General features: G+C 43.0%; 1 protein-coding gene across 1 annotated transcript; it reads left to right on the top strand.

Annotated features, from left to right (window-relative positions):
- The first annotated feature begins 9,255 nt into the window (after positions 1 to 9,255).
- LOC137592124 (sialate:O-sulfotransferase 2-like) lies at positions 9,256 to 20,780 on the top strand. The gene is made up of 8 exons (XM_068310036.1): positions 9,256 to 9,454; positions 9,691 to 9,802; positions 11,036 to 11,199; positions 15,383 to 15,504; positions 15,588 to 15,762; positions 16,505 to 16,669; positions 16,744 to 16,944; positions 20,428 to 20,780. The coding sequence occupies exons 1-8, from the start codon at positions 9,256 to 9,258 to the stop codon at positions 20,778 to 20,780; spliced, it is 1,491 nt and encodes a 496-aa protein (XP_068166137.1).
- Positions 20,781 to 21,400: the final 620 nt, after the last annotated feature.

Genomic DNA, 21,400 nt, shown 5'->3' with positions numbered 1-21,400 from the left:
TCACTATCTCTCCTCTGGACATGTCCAAACCATTTCAGTCTGGCCTCTCTGACTTTATCTCCAGAACCTCTAACATGTGCTGTCCCTCTGATGTACTCATTCCTGATCCTATCCTTCCTGGTCACTCCCAGAGAGAACCTCAGCATCTTCATCTCTGCTACCTCTAGCTCTGTCTCCTGTCTTTTCTTCAGTGACACTGTCTCTAGACCAAACAACATCGCTGGTCTCACCACAGTTTTGTACACCTTTCCTTTCATTTTAGCTGAAACTCTTCTATCACACATCACACCTGACACTTTCCTCCACCCGTTCCATCCTGCCTGGACACGCTTCTTCACCTCTTTTCCACACTCTCCATTGCTCTGGACTGTTGAGCCTAAGTACTTAAAATCCTCCACCTTCTTCATCTCTTCTCCCTGTAACCTCACTCTTCCACTTGGGTCCCTCTCATTCACACACATGTACTCTGTCTTACTGCGGCTAACCTTCATTCCTCTCCTTTCCAGGACAAACCTCCACCTCTCTAGCTTCTCCTCCACCTGTTCCCTGCTCTCACTGCAGATTACAATGTCATCTGCAAACATCATAGTCCATGGAGATTCCTGTCTAACCTCGTCTGTCAGCCTGTCCATCACCATAGCAAACAAGAAGGGGCTCAGAGCTGATCCCTGATGCAGTCCCACCTCAGTCTAGGAGTCCCACCTCAGTCTAGGAGTCCCACAGTCTAGGAGTCCCACCCAGTCTAGGAGTGCCTGAGCATAAATGAACAGGCCCCCTCGTCAGCAAGTCTCAACGAGCCATCAGACGAATGGTTGTAGTATTTGGAGAAAAAAGATTGAAGTTCTTTTGAGCCTGCAGTGCAGAAGCCATTTTAAAAAGAATGTCTCGAACAAGGATTGGAATCAAGATTAACTACTTCAGAGCTATGAATGATTTAAATACTTTTACAAACTTCTGGTGTGTCAAGGATGTCTTATGTTCTGTGCTGAGTGAGAATCTTATGTTCAGCCATTGCTTGAATTAATTTATGTATATTTCTTTTAGTTAGCTCGTCAAACATCTTTTATTTCAAAGGCACATTCTAATTAATCCGAAGGGAATAATCAGTGTGAGGATCCTGACTGAGATACAGGACTGCATGTAATAATCTTCAAGTATTCTAGTTTAATGTCCAACAGTTCCCTTTTTCTGTTTTCATTTTTTCATAAGGTTTTTATTTTTTTTACCAGAGCGTTCAGCAAAACAATTTTCGATTGATTCATACTTCACTAAAGCAGAAGTAAACAAACCACATTGTATGATTACAATCATATCTTCTTTACTTTGGTATTATTTTCCTACTATTAATTCTTTTTGAATATGAATTCCTTTTTGCGTGAATCTATTTTGGATTTTGTGAAGATGCTTTTTTTTTTATCAATGTGATCACTTTGATTATGAGCTTGAGAACAGTTTCATGAGTTGATTATTCATTTTCATGAATAAAAAGTTAAATGTATTCTTTAGTAAGCGCCATCAGACAAAAGAAAGAAGGACTCAGATTCCTGTTTAAGAACACTAGAGCAGGGCGAGTGCTTATTGAAGCAGGAGCTCTAATGTGGATTTGTTTTTACTTTCACCTTATGCTGCATCTCCCTGTACTCCTGTCTACTCTCCTCAGTCCTCTCAGTGTCCCACTTCCTCTTAGCTAACCTCTTTCTCTCTATACACTCCTGTACCTCCTCATTCCACCACCAGGTCTCCTTATCTACTTTCCTTCCAGATGACACACCAAGTACTCTCCTACCTGTCTCCCTGATCACATTAGCTGTAGTTGTCCAGTCATCTGGAAGCACCTCTTGACCACCCAGAGCCTGTCTTAACTCCTTCCTAAAAGTCATGCAACACTCTTCCTTTTTCAGCTTCCACCATTTCATCTCCTGCTCTGTCTTTGTCCTCTTCATCTTCTTCACCACCAGTCATCCTACACACCACCATCCTATGCTGTTTGGCTACACTCTCACCTACCACTACTTTGCAGTCACTGATCTCTTTCAGGTTACACCGTCTACACAAGATGTAGTCTACCTGTGTGCTCCTACCATCACTCTTATACGCAGGGCTTGAAATTGCGCCCATTTTGGTCGCATATGCGCCCAAAATTTTATCAGTGTGACTTAAATATATTGGGGAGCACCGGTGCAACTAGGGGAAAAAATCTGGTGTGCCTTTATTTGTGAGACCGTGCTCCTGCGGTCCTGCCAGGAACCAATGAGAGAGCAGCTGTGGCTGCTCTCCTGGGCAAAAGAGAGAGGAGGAACGGAGATGGACGGAGCGTCGCTATCGCTCTGTCTCAGCACAGCAAGGCGGTTCCAATTTGCGTTCTGCTCTGTGCGGGATGTTCTCTCTGTGTCTGCACGGGTTCTCTCCGGGTTCTCTGGCTTCCTCCCACCTTCAGAAACATGCTCTTCAGGTTAATCAGCCAGTCCCAAAGTGCTTGTAGGTGTGAGTGTGTGCCTGGGTGGTTTCTTGGTCTATATGTGGCTCCGCGGTGCACTTGCATCATGCCCGGAGTGTCCCAAGACTCATGCCCCAGTCGGCTGGGATAGGCTCTAGCACCCCGCGACCTCTGACGGTGGAGGAAGTAGTTTGAAGATGAATGAATGAACAACAAACACCAGTATGTCGCTGACATCTCTGCTTCCAGAAGGATGACAGACCAAAACCTATTCTGGAATAACTATACTAAACTATATGATGCTATATACTATGGTATAGTGTGCTATAGTCATTGTACTATATTATACTATCACAATGGAGCTTGTGGTGAGGACGTTTAACACCATCATAAACACAGTAACAGTCAGTGATACAGTCACATTATGAGGTGTTGTTTTTTATTTGGATCACTTTCAGATGTGTTCACATGTTTAGTCAGTGAAAATGTTTTTGTTTTTGTTTATTTTAACAATCTCCTGTTTCATGTACTAGGTTCTAATTTTTGTCATCTGAACTGCCAAAAACATTTTGTCAGTAAATGTAGCAAAGGGAAATGTGTAGTCAGCAAGTAAATAAGCCCTCAAGAAGCCAATGACATTGTTTAAAACAAACACACGCACGCACGCACGCACACACGCACGCACACACACACACACACACACACACACACACACACACTTAGCTCTTGTCTAATGAGAAACATGAAAATATTTAACACAGGACAGTCAAGCTTTACTTTGACCAAGCCTTACCTTGAAACTGTGTCCGACACACAACAAAGTACTCATCAGTGGGGGAAAGCTCCTTTAAAAATGGACCTTTCATTTGAAAGGTAGACGAGCAAAACATCACACAAGCCCAGTTTTATGGTCACTGAAGAAGTTGAAAAAAGTTGAGACCCCAATGATGAGACAGAGAGGAGACATTCGGCAGACATAACTAGTTTAGTATATAAATCCTGTTAGTGCTGCATGTGTCTGTTAGTGTAGTGTATGTCTTGTGGTATGTCCTGTGATGTCAGTGTTTCTTTTTCTCCTGGTGTTTATCCAGTATTATTTGTTATGTAATGCCTGAGCAGTGGATATGTACAATTTCCTCCGGGATTAATAAATAAATAATACATTATTTTAGTACTTCTTAGCATATTTAATTCTGGAAGCAACCTAAGATATGATGTCTTTCATAAAAAGCATTCATAATCAACTTTTCCAGCTGTTGTGCAACATTTTCCATCTTTAGATATTGTACAGGACATGAAAAGATTCAAATGATCAACTTAGAATGTGATGTAATTTCCAAAGTTGTAGTTCGGTCAATGACTATACTGTATAGGAGATGATTTTTCAATAGGAGTTGTTAAACAGGAAGAACAGGAAGCCTGTATGGTAGGAATAAATCTGTAACAATGTGAATGATGGTTAAGCAGAGTATAAGCACTACAGAGGTTAATTAAATTAGTAGCAGCAGGCCGAGCAGCACAGGTAACAGAAAGGAGCAGATTACATGCAGGAAGGTTAAGGATTCTGAAATGACAAGATACATCAATTACAGGAAAGAAAAAGACTAGTGTTGGAGCCACGAACGGATTTAGAGGTATTTTGTAGGGGTATGATGGTTTAAATATGGTGTTTGTTGTTGTAGTGATGTTTAGAGTATGTGTGATCAAGTTAATGAGGGAATAAGTAGGTCAAATGGATGTGGACGGGGTTGTTAATAAAGGTTAATAGGGGCACCAGCTCACCTGTGTGGCTCGTTGTTGAAGTCGCTACTTGTTGTTTTTTGATGTCACCACTCCACACATTTACAGTACTGTAAAGATTGATGCCTTTGGTACATACATTCCAGGATTACCCAGGATTTATTGCAGTGCTTTATAAATTAATAGAAAATGCCATTTTTATTTCTCCCTCATTGCAGGAGGTGACACATTATCCTCACAACAGCTCTGCTGAAGGACTCGGATTCCTTTTAAGAACACGAGAGCAGGGTGACGGGTTGTTGACTCAGGAGCTCGAGTGTGGATCCTGCATTGGAAGGTCTGTCAGCTAATGTGTAGTTCTGTATTCCTTTTAGAGATGGCACTGCCTTTATCTAAACTTTCTTCCTACTTGTGGTTAGTGTTAAAAAGTTTGTTCAAGTACCCTCCATGTGATTTTAATTTTGACTGAAATCACTGAATGAAGCCTCATGTTTTACAAAACAGTCACTCAAGCAGTCAGAAAAAATAGTATGACATTAATATTAAAACTCTTATAAATAACACACTTCTTGTTTGATGCTATTGTTTTACTTCCTATTAAAATCTGGGCCTTAATTGAAACAAAATTATCTTGATGTCAATTCATAAATAACAATTTGTAAGCTAAATGTTATGATGCATTAACCTGTATTTTGCTTTTGGGGTTAAGCTTAATGAGCTGTTGTTGAAATGTCCAATTCTCAAGTTTGATACAATGTTTCCCATTTGTCTTTGTTACTTCACCTCCTCCTCCATATCCTACCCCTCCTCTTCCTCCTCCTCACCAACTAAACATTTTCTAAAACCTTCAACAATCCCCAATTAAGTCTATTCAAGGAAAGCCGACTAAGATTCGGAGAACTGAGTTGAGAGAGAGAATAGCAGTATTCTCTGTCATGAAAACCCACCTTGGAGATTTCAGGTGACAAATACTCTGCAGATTTGTCTTGGGGCAATCAGAGAGTTATCCCCAGGGCTTTCAACCAGAATTTTTTGCCAATTGGTTCATTCCGAACAGAAACGGAATTATAACATTTACGGTTTTTTGTTCCACCCATAAACTGACGTTCCTAAACCCGTTAGAACAAAAAAATAAAGTTCTTGAACCGGTTAATGACGTTCCTTGTAAATATAAATATGTAGGTGCCGTATTTTATACACCATAAGACGCGTTTAAATGCCTTAACATTTCTCAAAAATCAATGCTGCTCTTTTAAACATGAAGCATCGTATGTGTACACGGAGTTCCAAAATCTGTAAAAATGTTTTTGTGTAATTTTAGTCAGCGATCCTCCAGATCGACCATTGTTCACCGACATAGGACGTATTACGTCACTACGTACGCCAGCAGCAATGGACCAATTAGAGAACATGACGCGAGGCTCCGTCCGGCACACCTCTGGTAGGTACCGGTATAGGGGATATGCCGGTACTGTACCGCAGGTATGCTGTTAACCACATTTGATTGGCTAAAGACCCCCGACAATGACGTCAGTGAAGAGACACACTTATGACGCAACATGCAAACTCCAGGTTATCCGTTCCGGTTCTTCCGGTTCACTACTGGAAACTACCAAGATATTCAATGCAGACCGAAGATGAGGACTTCGAAGGATATAGCACAGATTTATCAAAAAATACATAAATAAAAACATATTTAAAAAATGTCGGTGTATTTTTTGAAATTTAAATACATAGTACAACACAGTTCAACCATAGTCACCTTTTTGCTTCTGTTAACAAGCATTAACCGAACAATAAGGTGTACCGTGTGTCTGGTTAAAGTCGAGAAATAAACTGCGTTATGTAGACTGCGCCTCTTTGTATAATGAGCCGAATGGTGCGCAATGTTGTTAGTGGGTATGCTCCACAGGTAGGATGTGAGCTGGAGGAGAAGGAAAAATTCTGGTTGGACTTTGATGAAGTGATGCAGAGCATGCCTAGAAGTGAGAGAGTTGTCATTGGAGCAGAATTCAATGGACACGTTGGTGCAGGAAACAGAGGTGATGAGGAGGTGATGGGCAGGTTTGGTATCCAGGAGAGGACCGCAGAAGGACAGATGGTAGTTGACTTTGAAAAAAGGATGGAAATGGCTGTAGTGAATACTTTCTTCCAGAAGAGGCAGGAATATAGAGTGACCTATAAAAGTGGCGGTAGGAGCACACAGGTAGACTACATCTTGTGTAGACGGTGTAACCTGAAAGAGATCAGTGACTGCAAAGTAGTGGTAGGTGAGAGTGTAGCCAAACAGCATAGGATGGTGGTGTGTAGGATGACTCTGGTGGTGAGGAAAATGACGAGGACAAAAACAGAGCAGAAGACGAAATGGTGGAAGCTGAAAAAGGAAGAGTGTTGCATGACTTTTAGGAAGGAGTTAAGACAGGCTCTGGGTGGTCAGGAGGTGCTCCCAGATGACTGGACAACTGCAGCTAATGTGATCAGGGAGACAGGTAGGAGAGTACTTGGTGTGTCATCTGGAAGGAAAGTAGATAAGCAGACTTGGTGGTGGAATGAGGAGGTACAGGAGTGTATAGAGAGAAAGAGGTTAGCCAAGAGGAAGTTGGACACTGAGAGGACTGAGGAGAGTAGACAGGAGTACAGGGAGATGCAGCGTAAGGTGAAGGTAGAGGTAGCAAAGGCCAAACAAAAAGCTTATGATGACATGTATGCTAGGTTGGACAGTAAGGAGGGAGAGACTGATCTATACCGGTTGGCAAGACAGAGAGACAGAGATGGGAAGGACGTGCAGCAGGTTAGGGTGATTAAGGATAGGGATGGAAGTCTATTGACAGGTGCAAGTGGTGTGATGGGAAGATGGAAAAGGTACTTTGAAGAGTTGATGAACGTGGAAAATGAGAGAGAACAAAGACTAGAAGAGGTGACTGTTGTGGAACAGGATGTAGCAAAGATTAGTCAGGATGAAGTGAGGAGGGCATTGAAGAGGATGAAGAGTGGAAAGGCAGTTGGTCCTGATGATATACCTGTAAAGGTATGGAAGTGTCTAGGAGAGGTGGCAGTAGAGTTTCTGACTGGGTTGTTCAACAGGATCTTAGATAGTGAGAAGATGCCTGAGGAATGGAGGAGAAGTGTGCTGGTGCCCATTTTTAAGAACAAGGGAGATGTGCAGAGTTGTGTCAACTACAGAAGAATAAAGATGATGAGCCATACAATGAAGTTATGGGAGAGAGTAGTGGAAGCTACTAAGGGCAGAAGTGAGCATTTGTGAGCAGCAGTATGGTTTCATGCCAAAAAAGAGTGCTACAGATGCAGTATTTGCTTTGAGGATGTTGATAGGGAAGTACAGAGAAGGCCAGAGGGAGGTGCATTGTGTTTTTGTAGATCTGGAGAAAGCTGATGACAGGGTGTCGAGAGAGGAACTGTCGTATTGTATGAGGAAGTCTGGAGTGGCAGAGAAGTATGTTAGAGCGGTGCAGGACATGTATGAGGACTGTAAGACAGTGGTGAGGTGTGCTGTAGGTGTGACAGAGGAGTTCAAGGTGGAGGTGGGACTGCATCAGGGATCAGCTCTGAGCCCCTTCTTGTTGCTATGGTGATGGACAGGCTGACAGACGAGGTTAGACAGGAATCTCCATGGACTATGATGTTTGCAGATGACATTGTGATCTGCAGTGAGAGCAGGGAACAGGTGGAGGAGAAGCTAGAGAGGTGGAGGTTTGTCCTGGAAAGGAGAGGAATGAAGGTTAGCTGCAGTAAGACAGAGTACATGTGTGTGAATGAGAGGGACCCAAGTGGAAGAGTGAGGTTACAGGGAGAAGAGATCAAGAAGGTGGAGGATTTTAAGTACTTAGGCTCAACAGTCCAGAGCAATGGAGAGTGTGGAAAAGAGGTGAAGAAGCGTGTCCAGGCAGGATGGAACGGTGGAGGAAAGTGTCAGGTGTGATGTGTGATAGAAGAGTTTCAGCTAAAATGAAAGGAAAGGTGTAGAAAACTGTGGTGAGACCAGCGATGTTGTTTGGTCTAGAGACAGTGTCACTGAGGAAAAGACAGGAGACAGAGCTGGAGGTAGCAGAGATGAAGATGCTGAGGTTCTCTCTGGGAGTGACCAGGATGGATAGGATCAGGAATGAGTACATCAGAGGGACAGCACATGTTAGAGGTTCTGGAGATAAAGTCAGAGAGGCCAGACTGAGATGGTTTGGACGTGTCCAGAGGAGAGATAGTGAATATATTGGTAGAAGGATGCTGAGTTTTGAACTGCCAGGCAGGAGGCCTAGAGGAAGACCAAAGAGGAGGTTTATGGATGTAATGAGGGAAGACATGAAGGTAGTTGGTGTGAGAGAAGAGGATTCAAAGGACAGGGCTAGATGGAGGAAATTGATTCGCTGTGGCGACCCCTGAAGGGAAAAGCCGAAAGGAAAAGAAGACAGTAAACAGTACCACAGCACTACACCTCTGCTTTATGACAGTTATATCACTGTAGTTAAGGCTTATGCCTCCTACTTAGACACTACATGACATAAGACAAGAATAACTTCCACCATATCATGTATTGCTGAACAACAGATCTTCATTGTGCTTCTCCCATAGCTCAACATTGCTACAAAGCACTGGTAGTACAGGGACACACAGCCAGTTAGTTCATGTCTAAATCATACATTTATAAGATTGACATACTGCAGTGTTTACATGTTATGATTAAATGGTGACTGGGAGACTGCCCTTTTCTGAGCTGCTGCTGATAGCCGCTACTTCTCTCTGCTCTCATCCCGCGTCCAGTGAATGAAAGGGAGTGAAACATGAGGTCAAATATTTTTTTAAAGAACGAAAAAAAACCTGGTATTATCTGGTTTACAATTATTTTCTGTTCCGATTCTGTTCCAGAACATTAAAAAATATAAAGTTTTCGGTTTTGTTTTGGTTCCTGCCAAAATACCAAAAGTTTCCGGTTTTCCTTTTCGTTCCATGAACCACTTCAAAGCCCTGGTCCTGGAACAATCAGAGAGTTATCCCCTTGAATTCTGAAAAATTCTGTGTCATCTCTTGCTCATATTATTTTTAATTTTCCAAGGGGAACCATCATGGACGTCTGTGGGAAACGTGTGCACTTCTTCTTCCTCAGCGTCCTCTTCCTCACTACTGGAACCATCATCTTCCTGTACTTTGGTTTTCCTGGGGTTAGCCATGGAGAGGGGGTGCCCAGGACCGATAAAACCACCTACAGGAAACTTGAGGTCAAGGAAAAAAGTGACAATAACAAGGACAAGTTCCTCTTAAGAAGTGAGTTACCCAAACGTAGGAAATCCTCAAGATAAAAACATTCAACATACGAAAAAACCGCATGCTGCTATATGTGACTACTGATATTCCTTTTTCTGTCGCAACCCCTGCAGAGCAGCACTGCTTTGTACGTGCAAGTCCAATACTCATTTCACTCATCTTGTTATTGTACATGTTTCTTTGTGCATCTCATCTCATCAGGCTTCGTGTGTGTAAAATTTTGTTCTCTTTTTCAGCAAAGTATATTGGCTGCTATCCTGACAACACTCAGAATAAAGCACTGCGAGGATATTCCTTTGTTGATCACAACATGACTGCCCTCCATTGCCAGAACAACTGTGGTGAAAGGTATTATAGCAGCAACAACATCAAATAAAATTCATCTTCCTTTTCCTCTTTTGTCAGAAATAAGTATAGACTCAAGCAGTTGCACATCAAGAATGAGCTGCCCGCCACTCTGCCTCCCACTGCAAGCCTACAGGCCCCTTTTGTGTGTGTGTTCAGGGCCTGTAAACACATATATATGCTTGCGATTTGACGGATTGCTAGTGTGCTACTAATTTCCCTTCAGGGATTGTAACAGTATATAAAATAAAAAATAAACTGACAGAAGAGAGAGGAAAGATGAGCTGAAAGAGATGATGAGATGAAAGAATGGATATTTTAATCAGAAGATACATGATAATCAAGTTTTCCAGTTTCAGTTGTGATTTACGGATTGAGCTAAAATTCGTAATGAACGATTCTTCTTCTTTTTCTTTCGGCTTTTCCCTTCAGGGGTCGCCACAGCGAATCAGTTGCCTCCATCTCACCCTGTCTTCTGCATCCTCTTCTCTCACACCAACTACCTTCATGTCCTCTTTCACTACATCCATAAACCTCCTCTTTTGTCTTCCTCTAGGCCTCCTGCCTGGCAGTTCAAAACTCAGCATCCTTCTACCAATATATTCACTATCTCTCCTCTGGACATGTCCAAACCATCTCAGTCTGGCCTCTCTGACTTTATCTCCAAAACCTCTAACATGTGCTGTCCCTCTGATGTACTCATTCCTGATCCTATCCTTCCTGGTCACTCCCAGAGAGAACCTCAGCATCTTCATCTCTGCTACCTCTAGCTCTGTCTCCTGTCTTTTCTTCAGTGACACTGTCTCTAGACCAAACAACATCGCTGGTCTCACCACAGTTTTGTACACCTTTCATTTCATTTTAGCTGAAACTCTTCTATCACACATCACACCTGACCCTTTCCTCCACCCGTTCCATCCTGCCTGTATGCACTTCTTCACCTCTTTTCCACACTCTCCATCGCTCTGGACAAAATGTGTAATGAATGCTCCTGCTTTCAAAACATTTATCTTGCCATTTCCTGTATTCCATGTTTCTCCATTTTCCTCTCACACGTCCACCTAGAAAGTGTAATGTAAATCATCTTTAACAGTAAAATTTTCCATCATGTATTTTGATATGTCATTATCTCAACTTCAACATCTTTCATCCCTCATATGTCATGAAGCAATGGGTCAAACCTCCCAGCTTTTGTTGATCTACATTGTATATCTTTTCTCCTTTCTCTTCCCCCAGAGGTTACAAATATGCAGGTCTGGAGGCTGGAACCATGTGCTTCTGTGGTAACCTAGTCTTCACGCACACCACAGTAGACAGAGATTGCAAAATGTTTTGTAGAGGAGAGACAACCCTGTGTGGAGGAGTCAACCGACTGTCTGTCTTCAAGCTGATGAGTCGCTGTGAGTCTGTGCAATGTAAAAACAGAAAGCTGGAAAAGAAAGCACGGCAAAAAAGCCTGTTCTTATCAAGATATACTGTATACAGACACATACACACACACACACACACACACACACACACACACACACACACACACACACACACACACACACACATATATGTACACACATATACATACATACATACATCACGGTAGTCCTCAACATAGAGCCCAACTGATTCCGTGAGGTTGGTCATAAGTTGAATTGTTCCTAAGTTGTTATTCATTAAATTTCAATCTACAATCACCATTGAGGCCATTTAAGTGCCATTACTCCTCTAAATATGGAAGTTTTTAAGACTTACCAGAAACAATAACATAAAAACAATGCATAACAAAATAAAATACAAGTTGTTTTGAGTTAAGTCTTCTTCGATTATCTGTTGGTTTACAAAAAAGTAAGCAGAAAAACAATCAAATTCATGTCATTTTACTCGTCTACCACAAGTATTGGACCTTAAAAAACCCTAGAAAACCAATAAAGGCACATAATATCATGTTACTCTACAACAAATAAGAATAATAACATACAATATATTAAAACACGTATAGTGGTGGTTCTGCTTTTTATCAAAGGGGACCAGAGGGTGTGTGCCAACTACAGAGGCATGATACTCCTCAGGTTCCCTGGGAAAGTAAACCCCAAGGTGCTAGACAGGAGGGTCTGGCTGATTGTCGAACTTCAGATTGAGAAGAAACAATGTGGGTTCCATCCTGGTCGTGGAACAACGAGCAAGCTCTTTACTCCTGCAGGGATCTTGGAGGGGGCTTGGGAGTATGCCCATCCAGTCTGCATGTGTTTTGCGGACGTGGAGAAGGCGTACAATCGGGTCCAGTGGGATATACTGTGGGAGGTACTGCAGAAATATGGGGTGAGGGGGCCTCTCCTCAGGACCATCCGATCCCTGTACTCCCAAAGTGAGAGTTGTGTTCGAGTTTTCGGCAGTAAGTCGGATTTATACCAAGTGGCTCTCGGCCTTCACCAGGGCTGTGTTTTGTCACTAATTCTGTTCGTGATTTTCATGGACAGGATATTGATTCGTCGTCGTGGTGAGGAGGGTTCACAGTTTGGTGGGCTAAGAATGCATTACTGCTTTTTGCAGATGATGTTGCCATGTTTGCATCATAGGCCTGTGAGGTTGCAGCCGAGTGTGAAGCGGCCGGAATAAGGATCCACACCTCCAAATCTGAGGCCATGTTTCCTATCAGGAAAACGGCAGACTGCTTTCTCCGACTATGGAACGAGGTTCTTCCCCAAGTGAAGGAGTTTAAGTATCTTGGGGTCTTGGTCATGAATGAGGGAACAATGGAACTTGAGAGTGGACCGAGGAGCAGCAGGAGCGGTATTGTACTCGCTTTACTGCACTGTTGCAACAAAGAGAGCAAAGCTGAGAGGCGAACCTCTCCATCTACTTTTCAATCTTTGTTCCTACCCTCACCTATGGTCATAAATGATGTGTCATGACCAAAAGAAGAATAATAATCATCCTTTATTGCCCCACAGTTGGGAAATTTGTGCGATCATGGCAGCGGGGGGGGGGGGTCATACATAAATAAATAATATACATATATATTAACATATGCAACAAATGAAATATACATATTCACATATTAACATATATCATATTATCAGAAATTTACCGTTATATTTACACTGCAAAAATTATACACTACAGACTGCAGAACTGTAGATTACATTGGTCATCCAGATTTAGAATGTTTTGTTCTTTGAGTTCTTTCAGTGGTCTGCTGGGAGGATTGCAGGTTATACAGTCTAACTGCCATGGGCAGGAAGGAGCTGCGATAGCGTTCCTTCACACATCTTGGGTGAAGCAACCTATCATGGAAGGAGCTCTCTAGTGATCTTCGTGTGCCCTGTAGAGGGTGGGAGTGGTTTTTTATCATCGATGACAGCTTGGCTGTCATCCTCCTCTCCACCACCACCTCCACTGAGTTCCAGGGAGCATCCTAGGACAGAAACCACCCTCCTAATCAGCCTGTCCAAGTCTCTTCCTGTCGGCTGCAGTGATGCTGCTGCCCCAGCAGACCACCCCATGAAAAATAGCTGAGGCTACCACAGTGTCATAGAAAGTCCTTAGGAGTGGCCCCCGCACTCCAAAGGACCTCAACCTCCCGAGCAGATACAGTCTGCTCTGACCCTTTTTATAGAGAGAGTGAGTGTTGGTACTCCAGTCCAGTTTATTTTTCAGGTGAACACCCAGGTACTTGTACGAGGACACCACCTCAATGTCCGTACCCTGGATATTCACCGGTGTAACCGGGCAGAGTGATCGCCAGCAGAAATCCACCACCAGCTCCTTAGTTTTACCTGCGTTGATCTGGAGGCGGTTCCGCTGGCACCAGTCCACAAAGTCCTGGGTCAGTTCTCCGTACTCTGTTGTCTCAATCGGTGATGAGGCCGACGATTGCAGAGTCATCAGAGAACTTCTGCAGGTGACATGTGGGGGAGTTGTAGGAGAAGTCTGCAGTGTAGAGGGTGAACAGGAACGGAGCCAGAACCGTTCCCTGCGGTGCCCCCGTGCTGCAGACAACCGTGGTTGACACACAGTCCCGAGTCCTGACAAACTGCAGGTGATTGGTCAAGTAGTCCAGTATCCAGGCTGTGAGGTGGTGGTCCAACCCGGTGATCTCCAGTTTGTCCCTCAACAATACCGGTTGTATTGTATTGAAAGCGCTGGAGAAATAAAAAAACATGATCCTCACAGTGCTCCCCGGCTTCTCCAGGCGAGACAGTGAAACAAGAAAGAACAAGAAAGAATAAAGAAAGAATGAGATTGTAGGTAAAGCGGCCGAATTGGGCTTTCTCAGGCGGGTAGCTGGTGTCTCCCTCAGAGACAGGGTGAGAAACACTGCTATACATGAGGCTCAGAGTAGAGTCACCACTCCTTTGTGTAGAAAGGAGTCGGGTGAGGTGGTTTGGGCATCTGGTGCAGATGCCACCAGGGAACCTCCCTGGGGAGGCGGAGACTTTGGGGAGGACCCAGGACCAGGTGGAGGGATTATATCTCAACACTGGTTTGGGAACGCTTTGGGACCCCCTGTCAGAGCTGGTTGGTGTGACTGCGGACAGGGAAGTCTGGGGTTCCCTGTTGAAACCGCTGACCCCACGACCCGACTACGGATGAGTGGATGAAGATGAATGGATAGTTATAATATCTACCATTAAGCGGCACTCGTGATTCACGCAATTTCTTTTAATTCAGATTACTTCACGGTAAAATTTACTCATTATTTAATCCTTGAGGAGAAGAAGAAAACATTTCAATGAAATCTCAACCACTTTTTTAAGACCATCCAAAAACAATTGCCAGAGTCAGCTGTTGATGTTCACAATCCACTATATGGTGCCAAAGCATGTAGCATATAGCTCACCTTTAGCGCAGAGGAAGAGGGGGAAGTTATTGCCAGTGGGAGACAGAGTTGTCATCAGGAAGACTCTTACCACTACCACTGTCATCACTAGTCTTTGTTTTATCATCCATGATAAAAAGCATCGAAGTACGGAGCCTGATGCTCTGAGACAAAGGCAACAACAAACAACAAGAGGTGGAGACGAGTTTTGGAGCTGTGCAAATGCAGCGGTGCTGCTCAGCTGGGGATGTGGCAAAAAGCGGAACAAAAGTAAAATACAGTGCCTACTTTCGTGAGACATAAAAGTGCCTTAAACAGTCTATCAGAGTGTGGGGAAAGGTGACACAGATAGAAGATGGTTTAATATCAGTATGGGGAGGGTTCATAAATGTTTAAATTACCGTAAATAACAAGATAAATAGTTCGCCACTATATGGCGGAATTCGTGATTTGCGTGTGGTTCCTATAACACATGGAGGTGCATGCTTGTCCGTATATCCGAATGTTTCTAAGTTGAATATTTGTCTGTTTAAAACTACCTCTGTCTCTCTCTGTTGTATACGCACACACACACACACACAAACACTCACACACGTACAGTATATCTTTGGTTTAAAGAGGCTTCGGGACAATCAAGGCATTGAACAGAACCTCACCTGTGTCTGCTGACTGTCTCCTCTCTGTGTCATCATTGGGGTCTCAACTATTTTCAACTTCTTCAGTGACCATAAAACTGGACTTGTGTGATGTTTTGCTCCTCTACCTTCCAGATGAAAAGCCCATTTTCAAAGGATGTTTCCACAGACCAGACAACATCACTCTTGCATTTCCTATCAGTACAGTCATCCAAAACATGTCTGTGGACAAATGTGTGGTCATGTGCACAGAGAAGGTTAGAAAAATGTCCACTGACAAATACATTGGAACATTGGAACACATGCGTGTATTCCATTACCAATGGCCTCTCTATTTCAGGAGAAATCATTGGCTGTTCTGGCTGGGGATCATTGTCACTGTGGTTTTCCAACTCATCTCTTCTCCCTTCATGAGCTGCAGAATGAGGACATGTGTCTCCCCCACTGCCCGGGGGGAGAGTTTGAGAGGTGTGGGAACAATGAGTACTTTGTTGTGTATCGGACACAGATTCAAGGTAAGGCTTGGTCAAAGTAACGCTTGACTGTCCTCTGTGTTTGATATTTTCATGTTTCTCATTAGACAAGAGCCACGTGTGTGTGTGTGTGTGTGTGTGTGTGTGTGTGTGTGTGTGTGTGTGTGTGTGTGTGTGTGTGTGTGTGTTTTAAACAGTGTCATTGGCTTGAGGGCTTATTTACTTATTGACTACACGTTAACATTTACTACATTTACTGAGAAAATGTTGTTGGCAGCTCAGATCAGAAAAATTAGAACCTAGTACATGAAACAGGAGTTTTACACTGATTGTTAAAATAAACAAAAATAGGTTTTGGTCAGTCATCCTTCTTCTGGCAGCAGAGATGTCAGCAACATAATTCCTTCACCGTCGGTGGTTGCGGGGTGCTGGAGCCTATCCCAGCTGACTGGGGCGGGAAGCAGGGGACACTCTGGGCTTGATGTAGTGAACACAGCGGAGCCACATATATACAAAGACAATCACCCAGGCACACACTCACACCTACAGGCAATTTGGGACCGGCTGATTAACCTGAAGAGCATGTTTTTGGAGGTGGGAGGAAGCCAGAGAACCCGAAGAGAACCCACGCGGACATAGAGAGAACATCCCGCACAGAGCAGAACGCGAACTCGGAACCGCCTTGCTGTGCTGCGACAGTGCTACCCATCCACCGTGCCGCTATGGTGTTAATTATAATGGATAATATCAATAAATTCATCGTAAAATCTGTATTTTTTGTCAGATAACCGCTGCCTGGAACGAGGTTTCCTGCCTCCTCAGGAAAACAAACTTGTGGCCCTCACCAGTTATCCTGGATCCGGCAACACCTGGGTACGGCATCTCATAGAGCTCACCACTGGCTTCTACACTGGCAGTATATACTTTGACAAAACTCTTTACAGTCAGGGTAAGCATCAACATTCGTTTGACTTGATTCATGCATGTATTTGTGATTAATTGTGTGAGATCATTCTGTCATAGGATTTAAAGGAGAGAGGGAAGACGGGAGGAAGGGGACAACTATCTGCATTAAGACACACAGCAAAAAGAAGGAGAGTATTGATGAATTTGATTCCACCATCCTATTGATCCGAAATCCCTACAAAGCCATCATATCAGAATTTAACAGAAAACATGGTGGCCACACTGGATTTGCTTCCAAGGATGACTGGAAAGGGACAGGTGAGGAGCTGTCAGAATCTTTTTTTTTTAGTATTTATTTCTTTTTCCAACTCAAGAACTTTTGATGCACCAAAGTAAGATTTCAGTCTCAGGTATAACAACTTCTGATATGATAATAATTATAGAGGTGGGATTTTGCTTTGAAAGGAACAAATTGAAAACCTCAAGACCAGGTTTTGTAGAACGCAATCGGATAACACATGTCTACGTCTACGTAACCTGACTAATGTTAAAGCTCAAATTCATTTAATTCAAATTTTCAGTTAATTTCCATTTGGTAAGTGCCAAATCTTAAAAACTTTATCTGCAGGCACTTCCCAGTTAGAGCAGGGAAATACCGAAGTATAGAACCCAATTTGGCCCACGTGAGCAAGCACTTTGGCACTAGGTGCAAAAAAAACCCTCTCCTGTAACAGTTGGAAACCCTGAACAGAATGCAAGATTCAGAGTGGGAGGCCAGGTGCCTTGACTGATTGAATGTAGAAAGTGAGAAAGAGAGTTAGGGATAGAGAGACAATGACATAGAGGAAGAAACAAAAACAGAAAGTGAAAGAGAATGACAGAGACAACACAGAGGAGGAGGGACAAAAGATTCAAGACAAAAAGAAAAAGAGCAGATGGAACATATTGCATTTATAATCTATCCAGTGGTTCACAATATGTGGAGGAAGCTGGGAATGTGAATAGACAGATCTAGAGGTTTCATAATAGATTGATAATAGAGGTAAGGCGATGTGGATGGCAATGTTGCCTCAAAGCCAGAATTTCAAATCAATTTTCAAATAACTCTGAACCTTCCAGTGTGGACTTTGCATGTTCCCCTTCTGTCTGTGATGTGCATGTGTCCTCATATTGTACAAAAAGTTAATCAACTGGTGACATACAAGAATAAATTGGGGTAGTTACAAAAGTCAATGTATTTGGTATTTATACTCCTCAGGGACATTGTAACTGAATAGCATCTGCCAAAGGCAGTGATACCATGAATCGCCAAGGAGTCCAGACATAGATGGCGTCAGCCACTGATGATTCTGTTGAGACTGAAGTCTGTGCGCGTGTGTGTGTGTGTGCATGTGTTCCCTCAGAGGTAGGACTGTTTTTTGTTGTTACCAGGACTGTGAAAGTAGTCCAAAAAAACACATGGTAGACAGTTATACCACATTCTCAGACAAATGAAGCTGGAGAACCTACGAACACACTGGAAGAGCATAAAAAGATTGCACAAAAAGAAATTGAACCTGGAACTTTCTTGCAGTCGGCAAGAGTGTTACCCACTGCTCCCTTCTTCCACCAAGATCCAAATTAAGTGGGGTAAATAATTTCCTCTCTTGGGTCTGGCCTTGGCGTGGCGAGGGGGCTTGTGCGTTCCAGTGACCCTAGAGAGCGATATCGTCGGGAGCTTACTCCTGGTAGGGTCACCCATGGCGGGCCGGTCTCCTGGGTAGGTTCAAGACAAACAAAGACCCCAGGGTGTCGGCACGCTGTGAGGTGGCAACCTCACCAGCAGTCTATCCTGCGGAGGGCTAACAATCCACCCAGGAGAAACCCTTTGATATGAAACTGACCAGAAAAAGAAGCCGGACTGACCAACACGACAATAGACCCCATCCTGCCCCCTGACCAACGAATATGGATAAACCTTCGTCGTAGGACCTGTGGCCACATGGAACGTCCGGACACTCCTTCGCCCCAGAGCTGCCACTCTACTGTCCCGAGAGCTCAACCACTATAACATCACCCTGGCAGGGCTCTGTGAAATACGATGGCAAGGCAATGGCGAAACAACAGCAGGCGACCACTGCTACATCTGGAGCAGCCACGAGACACGGACAGGCCTCTATGGCATGGCACTTGCCTTCCGTAAGTGCCTCATCAGCTGGACTCCTCTGAGCGACAGACTGTTGTCAGCTCGCTTTCTCCACCAACACGGCAAGATGACAGTCATTGTTGCCTATGCTCCCACTGACTGAAATTAAAAAAAGACTAACAGTAGTTAAAATGAAAGAACGTAAATGAGAAACAGAGGATCCTATAACAGAACTGAAGGCAATAATTTCCCTGCGGGGATCATAATCAGTATATATATATATATATATATATATATATATATATATATATATATATATATATATAATAAAAAAAATTAATAACCCCTGTAGACCCACCACTCGCAGGGCAGATCGATGGGGTCGGGGTGCGCTGCCATATGGGTGGCAGTGATGACAGGGGGTCACAAAGGACCAGACCCAGGCGGCAAATGCTGACTTTATCACCAATTCTGTTTGTGATTTTCATGGACAGGATATCGAGGCGTAGTCGTGGTGAGGAGGGGTTACAGTATGGTGGCCTTAGGATTGCATCGCTGCTTTTTGCAGATGATGTGGTCCTGTTTGCGTCATCGGCCTGTGACCTGGACCACTGGTCCGGTATGCAGCCGAGTGTGAAGCTACTATTAATGTAATATTAAATTCTTCATGGCAGAATTATATAAATTCCTCAATGTACAGGGTTTATTTCCTCTTTTAGTTACATCCCGCTTCAAAGCGGTGATGTATTGTGATTGTCAGTGTTCGTGTGTTCGTCCGTTTGTTAGTGAATCCGCCAAATATCTTTGCAACCGTTGCAGAAATATGAAATATGAAATATGAAACAAAAACTACATTACTCGGGGGGCAAAGGGGATGACAGTGAGATGCTGACCTTGACCTTGAGAAAAGTAAGCCAAGGTCAAATTTAAACTTTTGTGCTCTCAGGAACCGTTGATCAAAGCTAATGCTTTGATCAATGAAAGTAGGTCAGAGCACTAGCTGTGATCTTTGACCTATGAAAGTAGGGCAGGCTAAAATTTTGAATTCAGGGTTGGCATGGGGATGTTGCAGCCTGAATGCATTGGTTCTAGTTTCGATCTGTTTTTGTCTCCATCTCAAGGATATCATTAAATCCTTATATAGTTAAACGTCATATATGTATTAGATTGGTTTTGGTTTCACATCATGGATTATTGACAGTAACAATGAGCAATAAAATAGTTTTAACAGTGAAAAACAGGGTCAATGGCAGGGCATTCCTGCTGTGTTATTCTAATAGATTTTGTCAGACAATAAAGACCCACTCTGTAATGTAATGTGGAGCTTCAATAACTCCATACAGAGTTTTAAAAAGTTATCCTGAGTTAACTGGATGATTGTTTAACTGAATAACTTTTGCATTTATTTTCATACTTTATCATCACTTACATAACTTATAATTATGAACAGGCAATGTATGCATGTCTTTTGGTTGATCAAAATATGCTGTTGTTTTTTCAAAATTTTGAGGGATGTGTGTCTTTTTACAAGGCTGCAATGGATTAAAACAATTTTACTTATTTTAAATGGGCAAACTATGTTTCAGTCATGAGTTGTGTGACTTACGAGCTCAGTCACCAAATTAGACTCACATCTCTAGGTACTATTCTGTTCTGTCCTGTCTTTTGTCCTGCAGGATGGTCTGTGTATGTGAAGAATGGTGCTCATTCGTGGAATTCCCACATATTGAATTGGCTGAGTTACGGAAAAAACATCAAGGTGATCTACTATGAGGACCTTCAGAGGAATCTGCTCCCCCAACTGAGGAAAATAGTCCAGTTCCTGGGATTGAAGGTTTCTGACGACCGCCTGCTGTGTGTCGAAGGCGAGAAAGATGGAGAGTTTAAACGATCAAAGAAAGGAAACCTTGAATACAACCCTTATACTCCTGAAATGCATGCCAGCATCAGTGAATACATTAGAATAGTAGATGCTGCCTTGAAGGAAAGACAGCAACCTGGACTACCAGAGGAATATATGGCAAAATGATCCATGTGTTGGTTGAGTTTGGATTGTTCTGTTAACAGACTGTTCCTCATATTTTGACGGTTAGAAATGACTGTAATTACATCCCTCTTCAAAACGGTGATGTAATGTAATTGTTAGCGTTTTTGTGTTCATTCGTCTGTTAGTCCACCAAATATTTTTGCAACTGTTGCAGACAGAAATATGAAACAAAAAGCACATTACTTGGGCGGCCAAGGGGATGAAAATGAGACGATGACCTTGACCTTGAGAAAACTAGGTCAAAGTCAAATTTTAACTTTTGTACACTCAGGAACTGGACAAGATAGAAAGATGAGGGAGAAAGTCAGTGTGAGTAAGGCCATGGATCAAAGCTAGTGCTTTGATCTATGAAAGTAGGTCAGACACTAGCTGTGATCTTTGACCTATGCAAGTAGGTCAGGGTAAAATTTTGGGGTGTCGCAGGATTTTGCAGTCTCTGACTGCCTTAGTTCTTGTTTTTTTTGTAATTATGCTTTTATGAAGTCACACAGGTTGAAGTTGTAGTCAGATAAAAAAAAGTCCCATACCCTTATTTTGTTATTCTCTATTTATCAGGCTTGTTTTGCTCACCATAAAGGGTTGTTTGGAAACCAGACAACCCG

Source organism: Antennarius striatus, chromosome 3, assembly GCF_040054535.1.
Source record: "Antennarius striatus isolate MH-2024 chromosome 3, ASM4005453v1, whole genome shotgun sequence".
In the NCBI taxonomy this organism is placed as follows: domain Eukaryota; kingdom Metazoa; phylum Chordata; class Actinopteri; order Lophiiformes; family Antennariidae; genus Antennarius; species Antennarius striatus.
This window is presented reverse-complemented; position numbering and strand designations above follow the sequence as displayed.